At 37.5% G+C, this 16,036-nt stretch overlaps 1 protein-coding gene across 1 annotated transcript in view; it reads right to left on the reverse strand.

The window, feature by feature from the left end:
• The window catches only part of BUB1B (BUB1 mitotic checkpoint serine/threonine kinase B), a 51,916-nt gene that overhangs the window by 9,084 nt on the left and 26,796 nt on the right, over positions 1-16,036 (reverse strand). The window contains exons 9-18 of the mRNA XM_030318511.2: positions 13,080-13,309; positions 11,162-11,274; positions 10,520-10,635; positions 9,661-9,710; positions 7,767-7,827; positions 7,522-7,627; positions 2,472-2,746; positions 1,140-1,273; positions 695-835; positions 109-209 (exon numbers count right to left, since the gene is read on the reverse strand). Of these exons, the coding sequence (XP_030174371.1) occupies positions 109-209; positions 695-835; positions 1,140-1,273; positions 2,472-2,746; positions 7,522-7,627; positions 7,767-7,827; positions 9,661-9,710; positions 10,520-10,635; positions 11,162-11,274; positions 13,080-13,309 (1,327 nt within the window). The remainder of the gene's footprint in view (positions 1-108; positions 210-694; positions 836-1,139; positions 1,274-2,471; positions 2,747-7,521; positions 7,628-7,766; positions 7,828-9,660; positions 9,711-10,519; positions 10,636-11,161; positions 11,275-13,079; positions 13,310-16,036) is intronic.

Consider the following 16,036-nt stretch of genomic DNA (forward strand, 5'->3'; position numbering starts at 1 on the left):
AAAGGATTTGATGGTACCATGGGGCCACAATCACTGCCTCAACCCACATTGTTTTGTTTTGTTTTTTTTTTTTACAAGATAATTGAAATGACAAAGAACCAGTCCCACCTTTATTATGGTTAACTCTGCAGAGTTTCTTGGTGTCACCCAGAATAATTTATAATCTTCACATATTAGGTATTCTTGTTTAATGCAATAATCCTCATGACCTGTTGAGAAGGTATGATTCCATTTAAAAATCGTTGTGAATGTATATAGCTCCTTAACTTTTACTTCCTGGTTTAAGGGCTAAAGGCACTTTGTATTTGCCAGTTAGCAGCATCGAGAATACTTTTCAAAATCATTTGTTAAAAGTTGAAAGAGGGGAAGACAGAATCTCTATTGTTACTGGGACATGAACTTATCAGTGTGTCAACTCTATAATGCTGTTTCATTTTGCTACAATGCTGTTTGTTTTTTTAAAGGATGAGTAATTTTTTTTAATTAAGTAAACTCTACCCCTAATGTAGGGCTTGAACGCATTACCTGAGATCAAGAGTCACACGCTCTACTGACTGAGCAGGCCAGGAGCCCCTATGATGCTGTTTCTTATAATCCAAAAATATTTATTGTGCTCAAACATCCAGCTCAAGTACAAATAATCACTTACTTGTATACTGTCATACAAAAAAACCCACTTACCAATGATACTTACCTAATTCAATTTCCTTTCCTATTTCCAACCTGGGCATTGGTCTATCTTCTACAAAAAATTCTGCTGAGGCCCTCAGCTCTGATAGAGATTTTAGTAGTTGTCTGCGATACCGTGGACACCAGGGTGACTGAGTAGGGTTGTCTGGGAGAAAAAAAAGTTGACAAAGGGATCACCCCAAAACCTCAATGTGTATTATAAACAGAGGTGGGGGGTGGGGGGAGGACCCAAAACCAAGATTGCACAGTCAACACTGCTAACCTAACAGCACTCATATTTCAGGTCTTTATGCTGTTCAGGTGGTACTGATTCATTCTAGAAGTTTCATAATCTATGGTAACTTTTCTAGAGAACAAAACATAAAGATCAGTTTGCTGAGATAAGTAAGTATTCACTAGACATGAATGCAGAGGTATGTTTTGTTTACTAGTGGTACATATGAAGCTACCTGCAGTCTCATTAGTAAGCTCCAGTTTCTCAGGAATTTGAAGACATTTGATGGAGGAGGAACTTGAAACTGAGGCAGAAGACCCAGAGTACCCAGAGGAGTGTGTTGCTTCTCGGCTGTCTTCGATAATTGGGCTGAAAGAACCACAAATGAGTCAGTCCTCACAGGGATAATATATATTAACTCATCTTTGTTATTTTATTTAATATTCATTTTAATTCAATTTAATTTTCAAAGTCCATTATTTTCCTGAAACAGATATAGATTCATAATCAGAATCTAGGTGACTTTATCTACCTTGGCTGACAAGCAACACTCAGCATTAGATTTTCTAAATTTATACTTTATTCACCTAATCCATACTAAATGCCTACTCTACATCTATTCTAAACTACTGGGAAACATTGACTAAGATACCAACTTTCTTCTTGGTTATCCTGTCTGTGGACTTTTTACTCTTCAATAAGAAAAGGTCAAGAAAGAGAAAGTGAAACCCAAATCACCCATGACAATGCTAGCAAATGTGATAAAAAGTTTGTTAGGAAAAAAAATCTGAAAATGCAGTTTTAAAAGCATAAATTGGCAAATTAAAGAATATTCCTAAAACTAAAATTTGTTTACATTTGCCAACTTTTAAATATAGTTAGCCCACGGCTCTTTATGCCATTCCCTCAATACCATTCTTTATTCACTGCCACCTCTCCATTAAAAGATACTTTAAAAAAGTACATTTCTACTTGCTTATCTGAAATCAGTGTATCCAGCTATTCCACTACTATTTTTTTTTTAATTTTTAAATGTTTATTAATTTTTTTGAGAGAGAGACAGAGCATGAGTGGGGGAGGGGCAGAGAGAGAGGGAGACACACAATCTGAAGCAGGCTCCAGGCTCTGAGCTGTCAGCACAGAGCCTGGCATGGAGCTTGAACTCATGAAACAGGAGAGATCATGACCTGAGCCAAAGACGGCTGCTTAACTGACTGAGCCACCCAGGTGTACCATATTCTACCATTATTTAAAACTCGATTTTAAAGGCAAAACAAAATCTCTCCCTAACAGGTACACTTTGCCAAGTTCCCTCAAAGACACCATAATCCTCCCGGGCCTCTCAGTCTCATAACCATCACAGTTTACTTCTTCTGACCCTCATATTCAAATCAGTTATTAAATCCCATGGACACTTTCTCATGGGGAGTCCTACTGTTGTGTAAAGCAAGCACTCAGCACAGTACCTGGCAGGTAGTAAGAGTTTGATAAATGATCACTATCACTGACAAACACACACAGAATAAAAGATCACTCAAACAATCTGGTTTGTGCAACCTACAATCACCTGAGCTTCTTGATGCTGAGACTTGGATTATAGATGATGCCACAAGCGGTCTGCTGGTCCTCAGAGATCTTCACATCTAGATCCTCCTCCTGCAGCAGTCTCTCAGGATCAGAAGGGAGATCTTTCAAGGACATTATCTCATGAAAAGGAGTAGACACAAATCGAGCTGCTCTGGCAAAGTCGCAAGTGTCTTCTGGGTTAGGGCATATAGTTACATTCCTGAAACCCGTGATAATAGCATCCTCACTCAAGGGCTCAATTCCTGTAAATTCATCCTGAAATAAAAACCACATAAAGTTTAGCTGAAATATTTCAATCAGCATATGGAGCACTCATCGTTTTTACTTAGCGAGACACACATTAGATAAGTGATTTTCAACATAGGGTACAGAAGTAGCATATCACAATCTCTAGGAAAGACGATTTTAAAAACCACATCATAACATCTGAGGAAAAAGGTTTTGTATCATGAAAACAGCAAACTACATATTACCAAAAAAATACACTGAGGATTCTCCACACAAAGCAAAAATATTGGACAATGTTTTTTCCCCAACCAATTTCACCTAAGAATTAGAGGAATAATACTTTTCTCCTGACTTTGGCCTAGAAAATGTTCTGATAATCCACTATCCTCCTACCTTTTAAGTCTTCTATGCCAAATGTTGAATTTTAATTTATTTCCTCAGGATAATTCACGGTCATAGTAGAAAATATGGAAAACAAAGCATAAGGTATAAAAAATGGAAAATATTTAAAATATTCCTTTGCCTTTAAAAGTAATACATGTAGGGGCGCCTGGGTGGTGCAGTCAGTTAAACGTCCGACTTCAGCCAGGTCACGATCTCGCGGTCCGTGAGTTCGAGCCCCGCGTCACAGGCTCTGGGCTGATGGCTCAGAGCCTGGAGCCTGTTTCCGATTCTGTGTCTCCCTCTCTCTCTGCCCCTCCCCCGCTCATGCTCTGTCTCTCTCTGTCCCAAAAATAAATAAACGTTGAAAAAAAAAAATTTAAAAGTAATACATGTAGTGGCACCTGGATGACTCAGTCAGTTAAGCCTCCGACTCTTGGTTTGGGTTCAGGTCATGATCTCACAGTTCGTGGGGTCAAGCCCCGAGTCAGGCTTTGCACTGTCAGTGCAGAGCCTACTTGGGATTCTCTCTCTCTCTCTCTCCCTCTGCCCCTCCCCCACTTGCTCGCTCTCAAAATAAATAAACTTTATGAATAAAAGTAATACATGTATACGGTTTAAAAAATCAACTAGTTTAAAAGGATGTATAGTGAAAAGGTCACCCTCCCTCACTTGACCCCCACACCTCCACTCCAATTACTACTCCCCAGATGCAACTGTTGTTACCATATACATCTGGTAGGTTACGTGCATAAGCATATTCTATACATTTAAAAAAGGAGTTTTACATAAGAGACTCTCAAATACAGAGAACAAACTGAGGGCTGATGGGGACAGGGGTGTGGGGGGGCAGGGAAAATGGGTGATGGGGATCGAGGAGGGCACTTGTTGGGATGAGCACCGGGTGTTGTATGTAAGTAAGTGATGTTTAACGGAACTCTATTCCCAAAGCCAAAAGCACACTGTACACACTGTATGTTAGCTAACTTGACAATAAATTATATAAAACAAACAAACAAACAAACAAACATAAATAAATAAATAAATAAGGGGTTTTAGGGGCACTTGGCTGGCTCAGTTCATGGAGCATGAAACTCCTGGTCTCAGGGTCATGAGTTTGAACCCCACGTTGGGCATGGAGCCTACTTAAATAAATTAAAAAGGGGTTCCATAGCAAGTGAAGATAGATTATAGCATCTATGCTAGTATGCACTATTCTTTCTCATTATACTTTTAGCCTATTTTCTGTGCTATTAAAAAGTCTTTAAAAACATGAGAGTCACACTGTGGGTCTATCAGAAGTTAACTAACTTTTTTAGGTTATTCCCATTTTTTACTATTATAAAAAAACCACTTTAAATATCCCTGTACATTTAAATCTTTAGGAATATCTTAGTTTTCTGGGGAATAATTCCTAAAAGTAGAATTATCAGGTCAAAAAGGCTGTAAGTAGTAAGATTCTTTACACATATTGCCAAGCTGCCTTCAGGGACACTGTATCACTTTATATAACATTTACCTGCAGTATATAAGAATGCCTATTTCATTTAACTATGAATACTAGATATTAATTTTCTAGATCGTTATGAATTTGACATATACTTTGAATTTCTGACTCAATGTTAGTAAACAGAGGTGAGAGGTACATCTAGACGAAACAATAAATGTAGCTAAAAAATTTTAACATCAAAGCAAGATAGAGGTCTATGGTCTAGGAATATATTTTATGCAAATACTACTTATATGCCCTATTAGTTTAGACATTTTATTTATTTATTTTTTTAATTTTTTTTTTCAACGTTTATTTATTTTTGGGACAGAGAGAGACAGAGCATGAACGGGGGGGGGGGGGCAGAGAGAGAGGGAGACACAGAATCGGAAACAGGCTCCAGGCTCTGAGCCATCAGCCCAGAGCCCGACGCGGGGCTCGAACCCACGGACCGCGAGATCGTGACCTGGCTGAAGTCGGACGCTTAACCGACTGCGCCACCCAGGCGCCCCATAGTTTAGACATTTTAAATAGAAGTGTTTTCTTAGGGGAGAAATTCTGGTAGGCATCTTTTTTTTTTTTTAATCTAAATTCAAGTTAGTGAACATACAGTGTAGTCTTGTTTTCAGCAGTAGAACCCAATGATTCATCTTTTACATACAACACCCAGTGCTCATCCCCAAAAGCGCCCTCCTTAATGCCCATCTCCCCTTTAGCCCACCCACCTCCCGTTGGTAGGCACCTATTAACAAAATTCAAGGAAAAGGCTTAAGACAAAAAAATACTAAAATTGACTCCTTTAATAATTCAGTCCATCCCTGAGCACCTGAACCTAGAACCACGGTCTCCAAATCCAGCCGACCTATTCACTGTGTTGTCTGGTGTGTTTCCAGGACACAGTACGTGATGCATCGATCTCCTACATCACTTTCTTTTCATTGCAGTCAGCGGACTAACAGAACTGTTTGGGAAAGTATTTAAAATAAACAAAAATCCCTGCTTGGGCTTTATCCCCGGAAACTCCAATTCAGTACAGATGGAAAGGGGTCTTACCACCTTTAGCCATAAGCAACTGCCTAGGCTTTTCTGGGTTGCTGGACATGTTCTGTATCTTAATGCGGGTAGAGACTGCATGGATATTCACACATGTAAAAATTCATCTAGCTGTATAATTAATATTTGTGCAGTTTATTGGATATAAAATATACCTCAATAAGTAAGTAAATAAAAAGAAAAACATGTTTACCCTGAGGGATTCATTCTTTAGGATATAGAGAACAATTGCTTTAAATCAGAGCTACTGATCACATCTCCCCTTAAAAGTCTTCAGAGAAAACAATTAGTTCTCTTCAACCTCAAGACAAGTTTCCAGATGCTGATTTGAAGAGAGGGATGATTTGCTTCCCTAGAACTTTAATGAAAATGTCAATGACAAAGGTTCTTTGACTTGAATTCTAAGCAGGGTCTTTGTACCCTAAGGATTATCATGTCACTAGTCCATAGTACTTAAAATAAAACATTACTAAAGAAAAATGGTCCACATAACTTCAAATGTCACAAAAAGCATCTTATATAAAAAGAACAAAGATCCTTTGCTATGTTGGTTTAAAAAAATGCTAAAGGCTTTTCAAAGACAGTGATTTTTCTCCCCACTTGAAAAAACTGAGATATAATTTACATACCAAAAAATTCATACCCTTTAAAGTATGTATTCCATGGTATTTAATATGTTCACAAGGTTGTGCAATCATCACCACTATCTAACTCCAGAACATTTTCAGCACCCCAAAGAGAAGCCCCGTACCCACTGGCAGTCACTCTCCAGCCCCCTCTTTCTAACTCTCTGGAAATCCCTAACCTATTTTCTGTCTTTATGGATTTGCCCATTCTGGACATTTCATACAAATGGAATCATACAATATGTGGTCTTTGTGTTTGACTTCATTCACTGAGCAAAGTGCTTTCTTTCCTTTTTTTTTTTTTTTTAAGTTTATTTATTTTGAGAGAGAGAGTGTGTGTGCAGGCACAGATGTGAGCAGGGAAGGGGCAGAGAGGGAAGGAGAGACAGAGAATCCCAAGCAGATTGCACACTGTCAGCCCAACTTGGGGCTTATTCCTATGAACTGTGAGATCATGACCCACAAACCATGAAGTCAAGAGTCAGACGCTTAACCAACTGGGCCATCCAGGTGACCCAGCAAAGTGTTTTCAAGGTTCATCTGTATCATAAGATTTATCCATATGGCATTTCTTTTTATGGTTGAATAGTACTCCATTGTATGGATGTACATTTTGTTTATGCATTAGTTGATGGACACTGCACTGTTTGTACTTTTTGGCCACTATAAATAATGTTGCTATGAACATTCATGTACAAGTTTTTTTAATGTAAATATGTTTTTAATTCTCTTGGATATATACCTAGGAGAGAATTGCTGGGTCATACATACGGTAACTGTTTAACATTTTGAGGAACTGCCAAGCTGTTTTCCAAAGTGGCTGTACCATTTTATACTCCTACCAGCATTGTATAAGGGTTCTCATTCCTCCACATCCTCACCAACACTTATTATTTTCTGTCTTTGATTATAGCCTTCATTGCTATAGATCACAGCATGTGATATAGTATCTCACTGTGGTTTTGATTTGCATTCTCCAATGACTAATGATGTTAAGTGTCTGTTCATATGCTTAAATTTTAAGCCAGTGATTTTATTTTATTTTTTTTTTTTAATTTTTTTTTTTCAACGTTTTTTATTTATTTTTGGGACAGAGAGAGACAGAGCGTGAACGGGGGAGGGGCAGAGAGAGAGGGAGACACCGAATCGGAAACAATTAAGCCAGTGATTTTAATTTTAACCCTAACTTTGTGAGAATTGAATGAAACAATTCACTAGTCTGTTTATATTAACTTAGGAATATTGTTCCTTACACAAACATCTGGAGGCACATCTTCATTCGAGTTGATGCTTTCTGAAGTTTTGAGAATTGCAAGGGGTCTTCGCTGGGCTAAAACCTGTGGGGGATCTGCAGGAGGACTAGAAAAAGACATTTAATAATTTAATTTACCCCATTTAACAATTAATTTTTCTGTTAAAATAGGTAAGAATAACCCCCTAATTCATTCTCATTTATAATAACATAAGACTTTTAAGTGTCAAACAAAAAGCTTCAAACCTGTTATTTTTTTTTTCTGAAAGAAGAAACTCATCAAAAATGGAGAAAGGTAGACTGGGACCTAAAGAGAAAGAGAATAGATTTATACTCTTAAGAGTAAACACCTATTCTTCAAGACAACTAGGTCAATTAATATTTCGTGCTATTTGGAAGCAGAAAGGTAATCTTTTATAATGAACAATTTCAAACATATAAAAGTTGAGATCATTTAAAAACAATTATCTAAACATGGCTGATTGTGTTTCATCTTTATTCACTACCACTACCTCCTAAACCCAACCTCACTCTGGATTATTTTATTTTATTACAAAAAATTTTTTTTTTTTAATTTTTGTTCATTTTTGAGAGAGAGAGAGAGAGAACAAGCATAAGCAGGGGAGGGGCAGAGAGAGAGAGGGAGACAAAGAGAATCTGAAGCAGCTCCAGGCTCCAAGATGTCAGCACAGAGCCCAACGTGGAGCTTGAACCCATGGACCGTGAGATCATGACCTGAGTCGAAGCCGGCCGCTCAACCGACTGAGTCACCCAGGTGCCCCTGCTCTGGATTATTTTATTTTATTTTTTATTATTATTTTTTTAAACACTAGGGCTAATTTATTTATTTTTTAAAATTTTCTTAATGTTTATTTTTGAGAGACAGAGTATGAGTGTCGGGGTGGGGGGACAGAGAGCAAGGGAGACAGACGATCCGAAGTGGGATTTGCGCTGACAGCAGAAAGCCCGATGTGGGGCTTGAACCCACGAACTGAGATCATGACCTGAGCTGAAGTCGGACACTTAACCGACTGAGCCACCAAGGCGCCCCTGCTCTGTATTATTTTAAAGCAAATCCAAGATATCACATCATTTCATCTGTAAATATTTCAATATATATTTCTAAAAGAGAGAGGATCTTTCAAAAGGGAATAATCTCAAAACATACCTATAGGATTAAATACTTCTGAGTGTCATATATCCAGTCAGAAGATTCACATTTTACCAAAATTGTTTAGAAAGTTGGGACTGGGAATGCAAAGTGAGATTTATATACTATGGTTGAAATGCCTGTTTTAAAATTTTTTATTTTATTTTAGAGAGAGAGGGAGAGTACTCATGAGTGGGGAGAGGGGCAAAGGGGGAGAGAGAGAATCCCAAGCAAGCAGGCTCTGCACTGTCAGTGTGGAACCCAAGGCGGGGCTCGAACTCATCAACTTTGAGATCATGACCTGAGCTGAAATCGAGTTGGATGCTCAAGGAACCGAACCACCCAGGCACCCCTTAAATGCCTCTTAAAACACTTTGATTCTATAGGGTTTGTTGGTTGTTTTAGTAATTTTTTGTTCAACTACAATGTTTGCTCTATAATGCTGGATATTTTGTCAATTACATCCCCTTAAGTTGTTTAACATGTTCCTCCAGGTTTTGTATTTCCTACAAACTGGTGGTTAAAATTAGGGGTTCAATCTGATTCTTTTTTTTTTTTTTAACTACTTATAGGTGGATATTTATCTTTTACAACTTTTAAAGTATTTTTAAGTGAAAAGAGAACAAATGTGAATATAAAATAGCTTTAGTTTTAAACTTTTTTTTCCTTTCTTCCAAAAAACTACTTTCTTGGCTGCTGGATCCTACTGATAGCTCAGTATACACTAGCTAAGGTGGAAGATTATTTGGTAGTTAATATAAATTTAAATTTACATTTAAACATTTCAAAGCATTGACGAATCTTACAAAAACAAAAAACACTCTCTTAAATGTCTATCCTATCCTAAATCATATGCTTATAACTGAATTCCATGGTTCCCTCTGTTTTCTTACAATTCCCTTTACCATAATTAAGAAAAATATATACTACATATTACATAATGTGTTTGTTATCACCAAGTTTTTCATGAGATTATCAAATACAACTCACCTTTAGAATGAGGTTGCTCTGGCCAAATGTTTTCTGCAAGTGAAGTCTCCCTGGAAAGAAACTTGTTTTAAAACATGTGCTAAGTACCCACAGAAACAATTATCTTAAAAGTCCAAGAGAGGTTTTAATCAAATATAATCCTCACTCTACGATAAAGGAAATATTCTGGTACTGTCTATCCAAATTCTTTAAGAAGATAAAATCTTCAGTCATTAAAAATGTTATACAAGTATATTTGATAATGGATATCATAACATTAACAGTGTAAGTCGATTACAAAATGGTAAACTCTCATTTTCATCAAACAAAACAAAAACAGAACACAGAAGGATATACTTATGTTAATAGCAATAATCTCTTGGTGGTAGAAATGGGTGGTTTTATCTTTTAAAAATTATATTTGATTGTTTAAGAAACATACTATTTTTTTAATGGAAAAAAGTCTATACTCTGTCTTCCTTCACCAGCATCAGAGCTTATGTTGTGACAAAGACTTGCAAAAGTTACGTCTTGATAGTATAAAAGACTTCAGGGGCGCCTGGGTGGCGCAGTCGGTTAAGCGTCCAACTTCAGCCAGGTCACGATCTCGCGGTCCGTGAGTTCGAGCCCCGCGTCAGGCTCTGGGCTGATGGCTCGGAGCCTGGAGCCTGTTTCCGATTCTGTGTCTCCCTCTCTCTCTGCCCCTCCCCTGTTCATGCTCTGTCTCTCTCTGTCCCAAAAATAAATAAAAATGTTGAAAAAAAAAATTAAAAAAAAAAAATAAATAAAATAAAAAAAAAAGACTTCAAGTCACTAGAGTCAAAGATTGGTTCTAAATGGCCTCCTATAAGCATTATCCCATCCGCCAATGCGGTCCTACCTGGCACAAGAGTTTACTGGACAAACAGAATTGGATAGAGCCATTCCTGGTATTTCCTGAGACTCTGATGCAATTTGCAGTTCAGCTGTTTCCTTCGTAGGCATCTTCTCTTCTTGCTATTTGCATTAAACACACAAAATCAATGTGTCTCTCCTACCTACAAAATTCTACCTATTTTCAAGCGTTAGCTCCGAAATTAGGTTTACCATACTCTTCCCCTAGATATCCACTAACCATATACAATATCTATACTATAAAACTTCTTTCCAATAATTTACGTTCCTAGTATAAACTGGTTCTGTTTTACTCAACTGGGCAGCGCCAAGATTTACTAAATTTCTTTGGGTAACCCCATTCAGGGGAACATGACTAGAACAAAAAGCTAAAGGTCAGAAACTACAAAATAATAGTTTAGAGTGTAACTAAGAAGTCAATAAATTGTCACTTCTAGTGACACAATTTCCATTTGCAGTCTTCATCTGTTATATTACTTTCCTGATGGACTTAATTGCTACTAATAGCTATGAAACTACCAGAAACTGAATGGATTTGGGAGGACTTTTACCTTCTATGCTTTTATATTGTTTAAATTTGTTTCAATAAGCATAGTTTTCTATATTAAAAAAAAAAAAGAGAAATGACCTGATCACCCGTTCTTTCTTGCTGAGTAGTTTGAATTTCTTTTAGCTTCTTTTCCATCTCTTCAATCTGTTTCTGCATTTCTGCTCTCTTCTCTGCACTGGTCAGTAGCTCAGCTAGAAAGGGTAAGGTTGGCTGATGCATTATTCCTCATAGCAATTTATTGTCAAAAACTGTCTTCGGAGCTCATGGCCTCAACAAACATACTAATATTACAGATAAGAATAATATAGATGGAACAAAGTCCTCTAATTGAGGTCTAGGTCTCTGTTCATTCATTTACTTAGTCAATAAAAACCAGAATATTTGTGATGTGCCAAGCACAACTCTGAGCATTTATATTTCAGTGGTGCATAATACAAAGTCCTTGGTCATGTGACACTAACATCCAACCTGAGGGGGGACACACACACACACACACACACACACACAAATTAACAAGAAAATCAGTGTTAAAAATAAAATGAAATAGGTGATGTGAGAATGTGTGACTGAGTAGGGGGATGGAGGTCAGGAGCTACTTAAGACCGGTAAGCAGGGAAGGGACACCTGGGTGGCTCAGTCGGTTAAGCATCAGACTTTGGCTCAGGTCCTGATCTCGCAGTTCACGAGTTCAAGCTCCATGTAGGGCTCTGTGCGGACAGCTCAGAGCCTAGAGCCTGCTTTGGATTTTGTGTCTCCCCCTCTCTCTCCTCTTCCCCGGCTTGTGCTCTCTCTTTCTCTCTCTCAAAAATAAATAAACATTAGAAAAAAAAAAAAAACAGTAAGCAGGGAAGATCATTTTAATATTATAAAATGCTCACCTGCTGTGAGCAAAATGGACTATGGTAAGGCCAGAATGAGCGCAGAAAGTCTAGTTGCAGTAGTCTACCCAAAAGATGGTGGTTTGGATTAATAATGAGAATGGTAAAAAAAATAAAAATAAAAAAATAATGAGAATGGTGATAAAGAAAAGATGTGGGAATATTTTGGTGGTAAAGTTGATAGGCTTACCCATTAGATGTCGGGGAATGGTACGGAAAGAGGGATCAGAGATGACTTCTGGTTTTTTTTGGCTTCAACCATCTGGGCGCATGGTGTTGCCTTTTACCGAAATGGGGATGCCTATGGTATGTGTACACACATACTGTGTGTACACATGCTGGGGTGTAGTTTGTGGCAAAAATCAATAATTCTGTTCTGGCTATGTTGAGATTAAAATGTCTGTTAGAGGGGCGCCTGGGTGGCGCAGTCGGTTAAGCGTCCGACTTCAGCCAGGTCACGATCTCGCGGTCCGTGAGTTCGAGCCCCGCGTCAGGCTCTGGGCTGATGGCTCAGAGCCTGGAGCCTGTTTCCGATTCTGTGTCTCCCTCTCTCTCTGCCCCTCCCCCGTTCATGCGCTGTCTCTCTCTGTCCCAAAAATAAATAAACGTTAAAAAAAAAAAAAAATTTATAAAATGTCTGTTAGAATAGCCAATGGATACAAGCAACTAAATATGAGTCTGGAGTTCAGGTGAAATGTCAGGGATGGAGATAGAAATTTGAGAGTCCATGGCTTATAAACAGTATTTAATACATTAGTTAGTGATACCTGTAGAAAGAAAGGATAACTGGAATATTCCAAGACTCTATCCTGGGCCTCAAGAAGAGGTCTCTGATGAGAAGAATAGCAGTAAAGGAAACTGAGAGGGAATACACACCAAGGAAAAAGCCAAGAGAAGCATTTCATAAAGAAGTAGTTCATCAACTGTGTCAAATGAAGGCAAAAGGTCAATAAATAAAGATCAAGACTGAGAAACGGCCACTGGACTTAGCAAAAAAAAAAAAAAAAAGGTTTCTGGTTACCATGATCAGAACTGCTTCACTCGAATAGAGGGAATGCTTGAGAAAATAATGGGCAGTTAAGAAGAAATTCTTCTGTGAACTAGATTAATACACCTACCTTCCCTTCGCTCTTTTAATTTCTTCCGGAAAACTTCAGCCCGGATCTCTTCAAAGGAGAACTCCCCTACTCCTGCATAAATCTTCTCCTTACAATACATCATCTTCTCTTTCTTCTCCTGAGACTCTTGCTGATGGCTTTGAACTCTTTGCAGAAGATCTCCTTCTTCCTTTCCAGGTTTTCTTGTGCTTAGAATGTGGTTTATACTGGGTTCAATTTTACATGGTGTCCTAAGGAAGCAAAATAATTATTATTCACCATACAGATCAAATGAATTATTTCTTTTATGTCTTGAAAGAACATAGAAACGATGTCAATGGCACTATGTATAATTGATTTCAAAAAATAAAAACAAAGAAGATTGAGGAAAAAGGCTAAAAAATAATTCACAAAGGTCATCAACAATTATGTTCTGAGTACTACAATGTTATGATGAGGCAGGAAATTAACCATAAGGGTAATCAAATAGGTTATATACCTTATAGGTGAAAATAAATGTGAATATTATATCTTAATCAAACCCAATGAATGAGGGATATCTGGGTGGCTCAGTCAGTTGGGCGTCTAACTCTTGATTTCAGTTCAGGTCATGATCTCATGGTTCATGGGGTTGAGCCCCGCATCTGGCTCTGTGCACTGAGAGTGCAGAGTCTGCTTGGGATTCTCTCTCCCCCTCTCTCTCTGCCCCTTTGCTGCTAGCAGGCATGCACTCTCTCTCTCACAAAATAACTTAAAAAAAAAAAAAAAAACTTAAAACAAAATAAACTTAAAAAAAAAACCCAAATGAAAGAAAGTTAACCTCTACATTACAGCCCATTTTCTACTGTTTCACACCAAAAACAGTTAGTTAGGAATACAGCATTTAGGGAATTAATAATGTGAAGTTCAAGGTTCTCAGCTGAGGGGGAGAAAATGAGCGTACTAATATAGGTTTGAAAAGAATGAAGCATAAAGTACTTCACACAAAATGGGGCAGACATTCTCAATTCTGGCTATGGATCAGAATCACTTATATACCTTTTATTTCCTTATATGCCTTTTTTACAACTAAAGATATCTGGTCCCTACACCAGATCCACTAAATCAGAACCTTTAATGCTAGGGTCCAAGCATCTACATACTTAAAAGGCTTCCTCAACTTGTTCAATCTGATAAAGGACATCTACCAAAACCCCACACAAACATCATACTTAATAATGAAAGACTGAATGCTTCTCCCTTAAGATCAGGAACAAGATAAGAAGGTCCATTCTTGCCCCTTCTATTCAAAACTGTACTGGAAGTTCTAGCCAGGGCAATTAGGTAAAAAAAAAAAAAAAAAAAAAAAAAAAAAAGAAAGAAAGCAGAGAGAAAGAAAAAAAGAAAGAAAGAAAGAAAGAAAAAAAAAAGAAAGAAAGAAGGCATCCAAATGGGATAAGAAGTAAAATGGTCTCTACTTGCAGATAACATGATCTTACATATAGAAAATCCTAAGAATTTATCATAAAAATTATTAGAGCTAATAATGAGTTCACCAAAGCAGGATATAAAATTAATATATAAAAATCAATTGTATTTTATACAATGAACAATCTGAAAATGAAATTAAGAGAACATTTGTATTTACAATAGCACCAAAAGAATGAAATATTTCAGAATAATTTTTAAAAAAGAAATGTGACTAGACACCAAAGAAAATATACAGATGGCAAGCAAGCACATAAAAGATGCTCAATCATATATTATCAGGGAATTACAAATTAAAACAATAATGAGATACCACAACATATCTATTAGAATGGTTAAAATCTAAAATACTGACAACACCAAATGCTGACAAGGATGTGGAGGATTAGGAACTATCATACCATTGCTGGTATGAATGAATGCAAAATGGTACAGCCACTTTGGAAGATAGTTTGGCACTTTCTTACAAAGATAAACTTAGTCTTAAAATTGAATCCAGCTATATGAGTTGAAAATTTATGTCTATATAAAACTCTGCACTAAGGTATTTATAGTAACTTTATTCATAATTGCCAAAATTGGAAGCAAGCAAGATGTCCTCCCATAAATGGATAAATATCCATACAATGGAATATCATTCAGCACTAAAAATAAATGAGCTATTATGCCACAAAAAGACATGAAGAAACCTTAAATTCATATTACTGAGAAAAGCCAGTCTGGAAAGCTTACATACTGTTTTTTTTTTTCCAACTATAAGACTTCTGGGAAAAGGCAAAACTATAAAGACAATTTATTTTTTTAATTTTTTTTAATTTAATTTAATTTTATTTTTTTTATAACTTTTTTTTTTAATTTTTTTTTTTAACGTTTATTTATTTTTGAGACAGAGAGAGACAGAGCATGAACAGGGGAGGGGCAGAGAGAGAGGGAGACACAGAATCTGAAACAGGCTCCAGGCTCTGAGCTGTCAGCACAGAGCCCGACGCGGGGCTCGAACCCACGGACCGTGAGATCATGACCTGAGCCGAAGTCGGACGCTTAACCGACCAAGCCACCCAGGCGCCCCTAATTTTATTTTTTTAACGTTTATTTATTTTTGAGACAGAGAGAGACAGAGCATGAACGGGGGAGGGGCAGAGAGAGAGGGAGACACAGAATCGGAAGCAGGCTCCAGGCTCTGAGCCATCAGCCCAGAGCCTGACGAGGGTTTAGAACTCACGGACCGCGAGATCGTGACCTGAGTTGAAGTCGGACGCTTAACCGACTGAGCCACCCAGGCGCCCCTATAAAGACTATTTAAAGATCAGTGATTGCCAGGGAGTTGAGGGAGGGATAAATGAACTACTGGAATGCAGGGAAGTTTTAGGGCAGTGAAACTACTTATGTGACACTGTAATGATGGACACATGAAAAACTCATAGAACTGTAGAACACACTGGAGTACTAATAAACTATAAACTTTAGTTAATAATATATCAATATTGGTGCATCAATTACAACAAATGAAT

Source organism: Lynx canadensis, chromosome B3 (assembly GCF_007474595.2).
Source record: "Lynx canadensis isolate LIC74 chromosome B3, mLynCan4.pri.v2, whole genome shotgun sequence".
Taxonomy (NCBI): Eukaryota; Metazoa; Chordata; class Mammalia; order Carnivora; family Felidae; genus Lynx; species Lynx canadensis.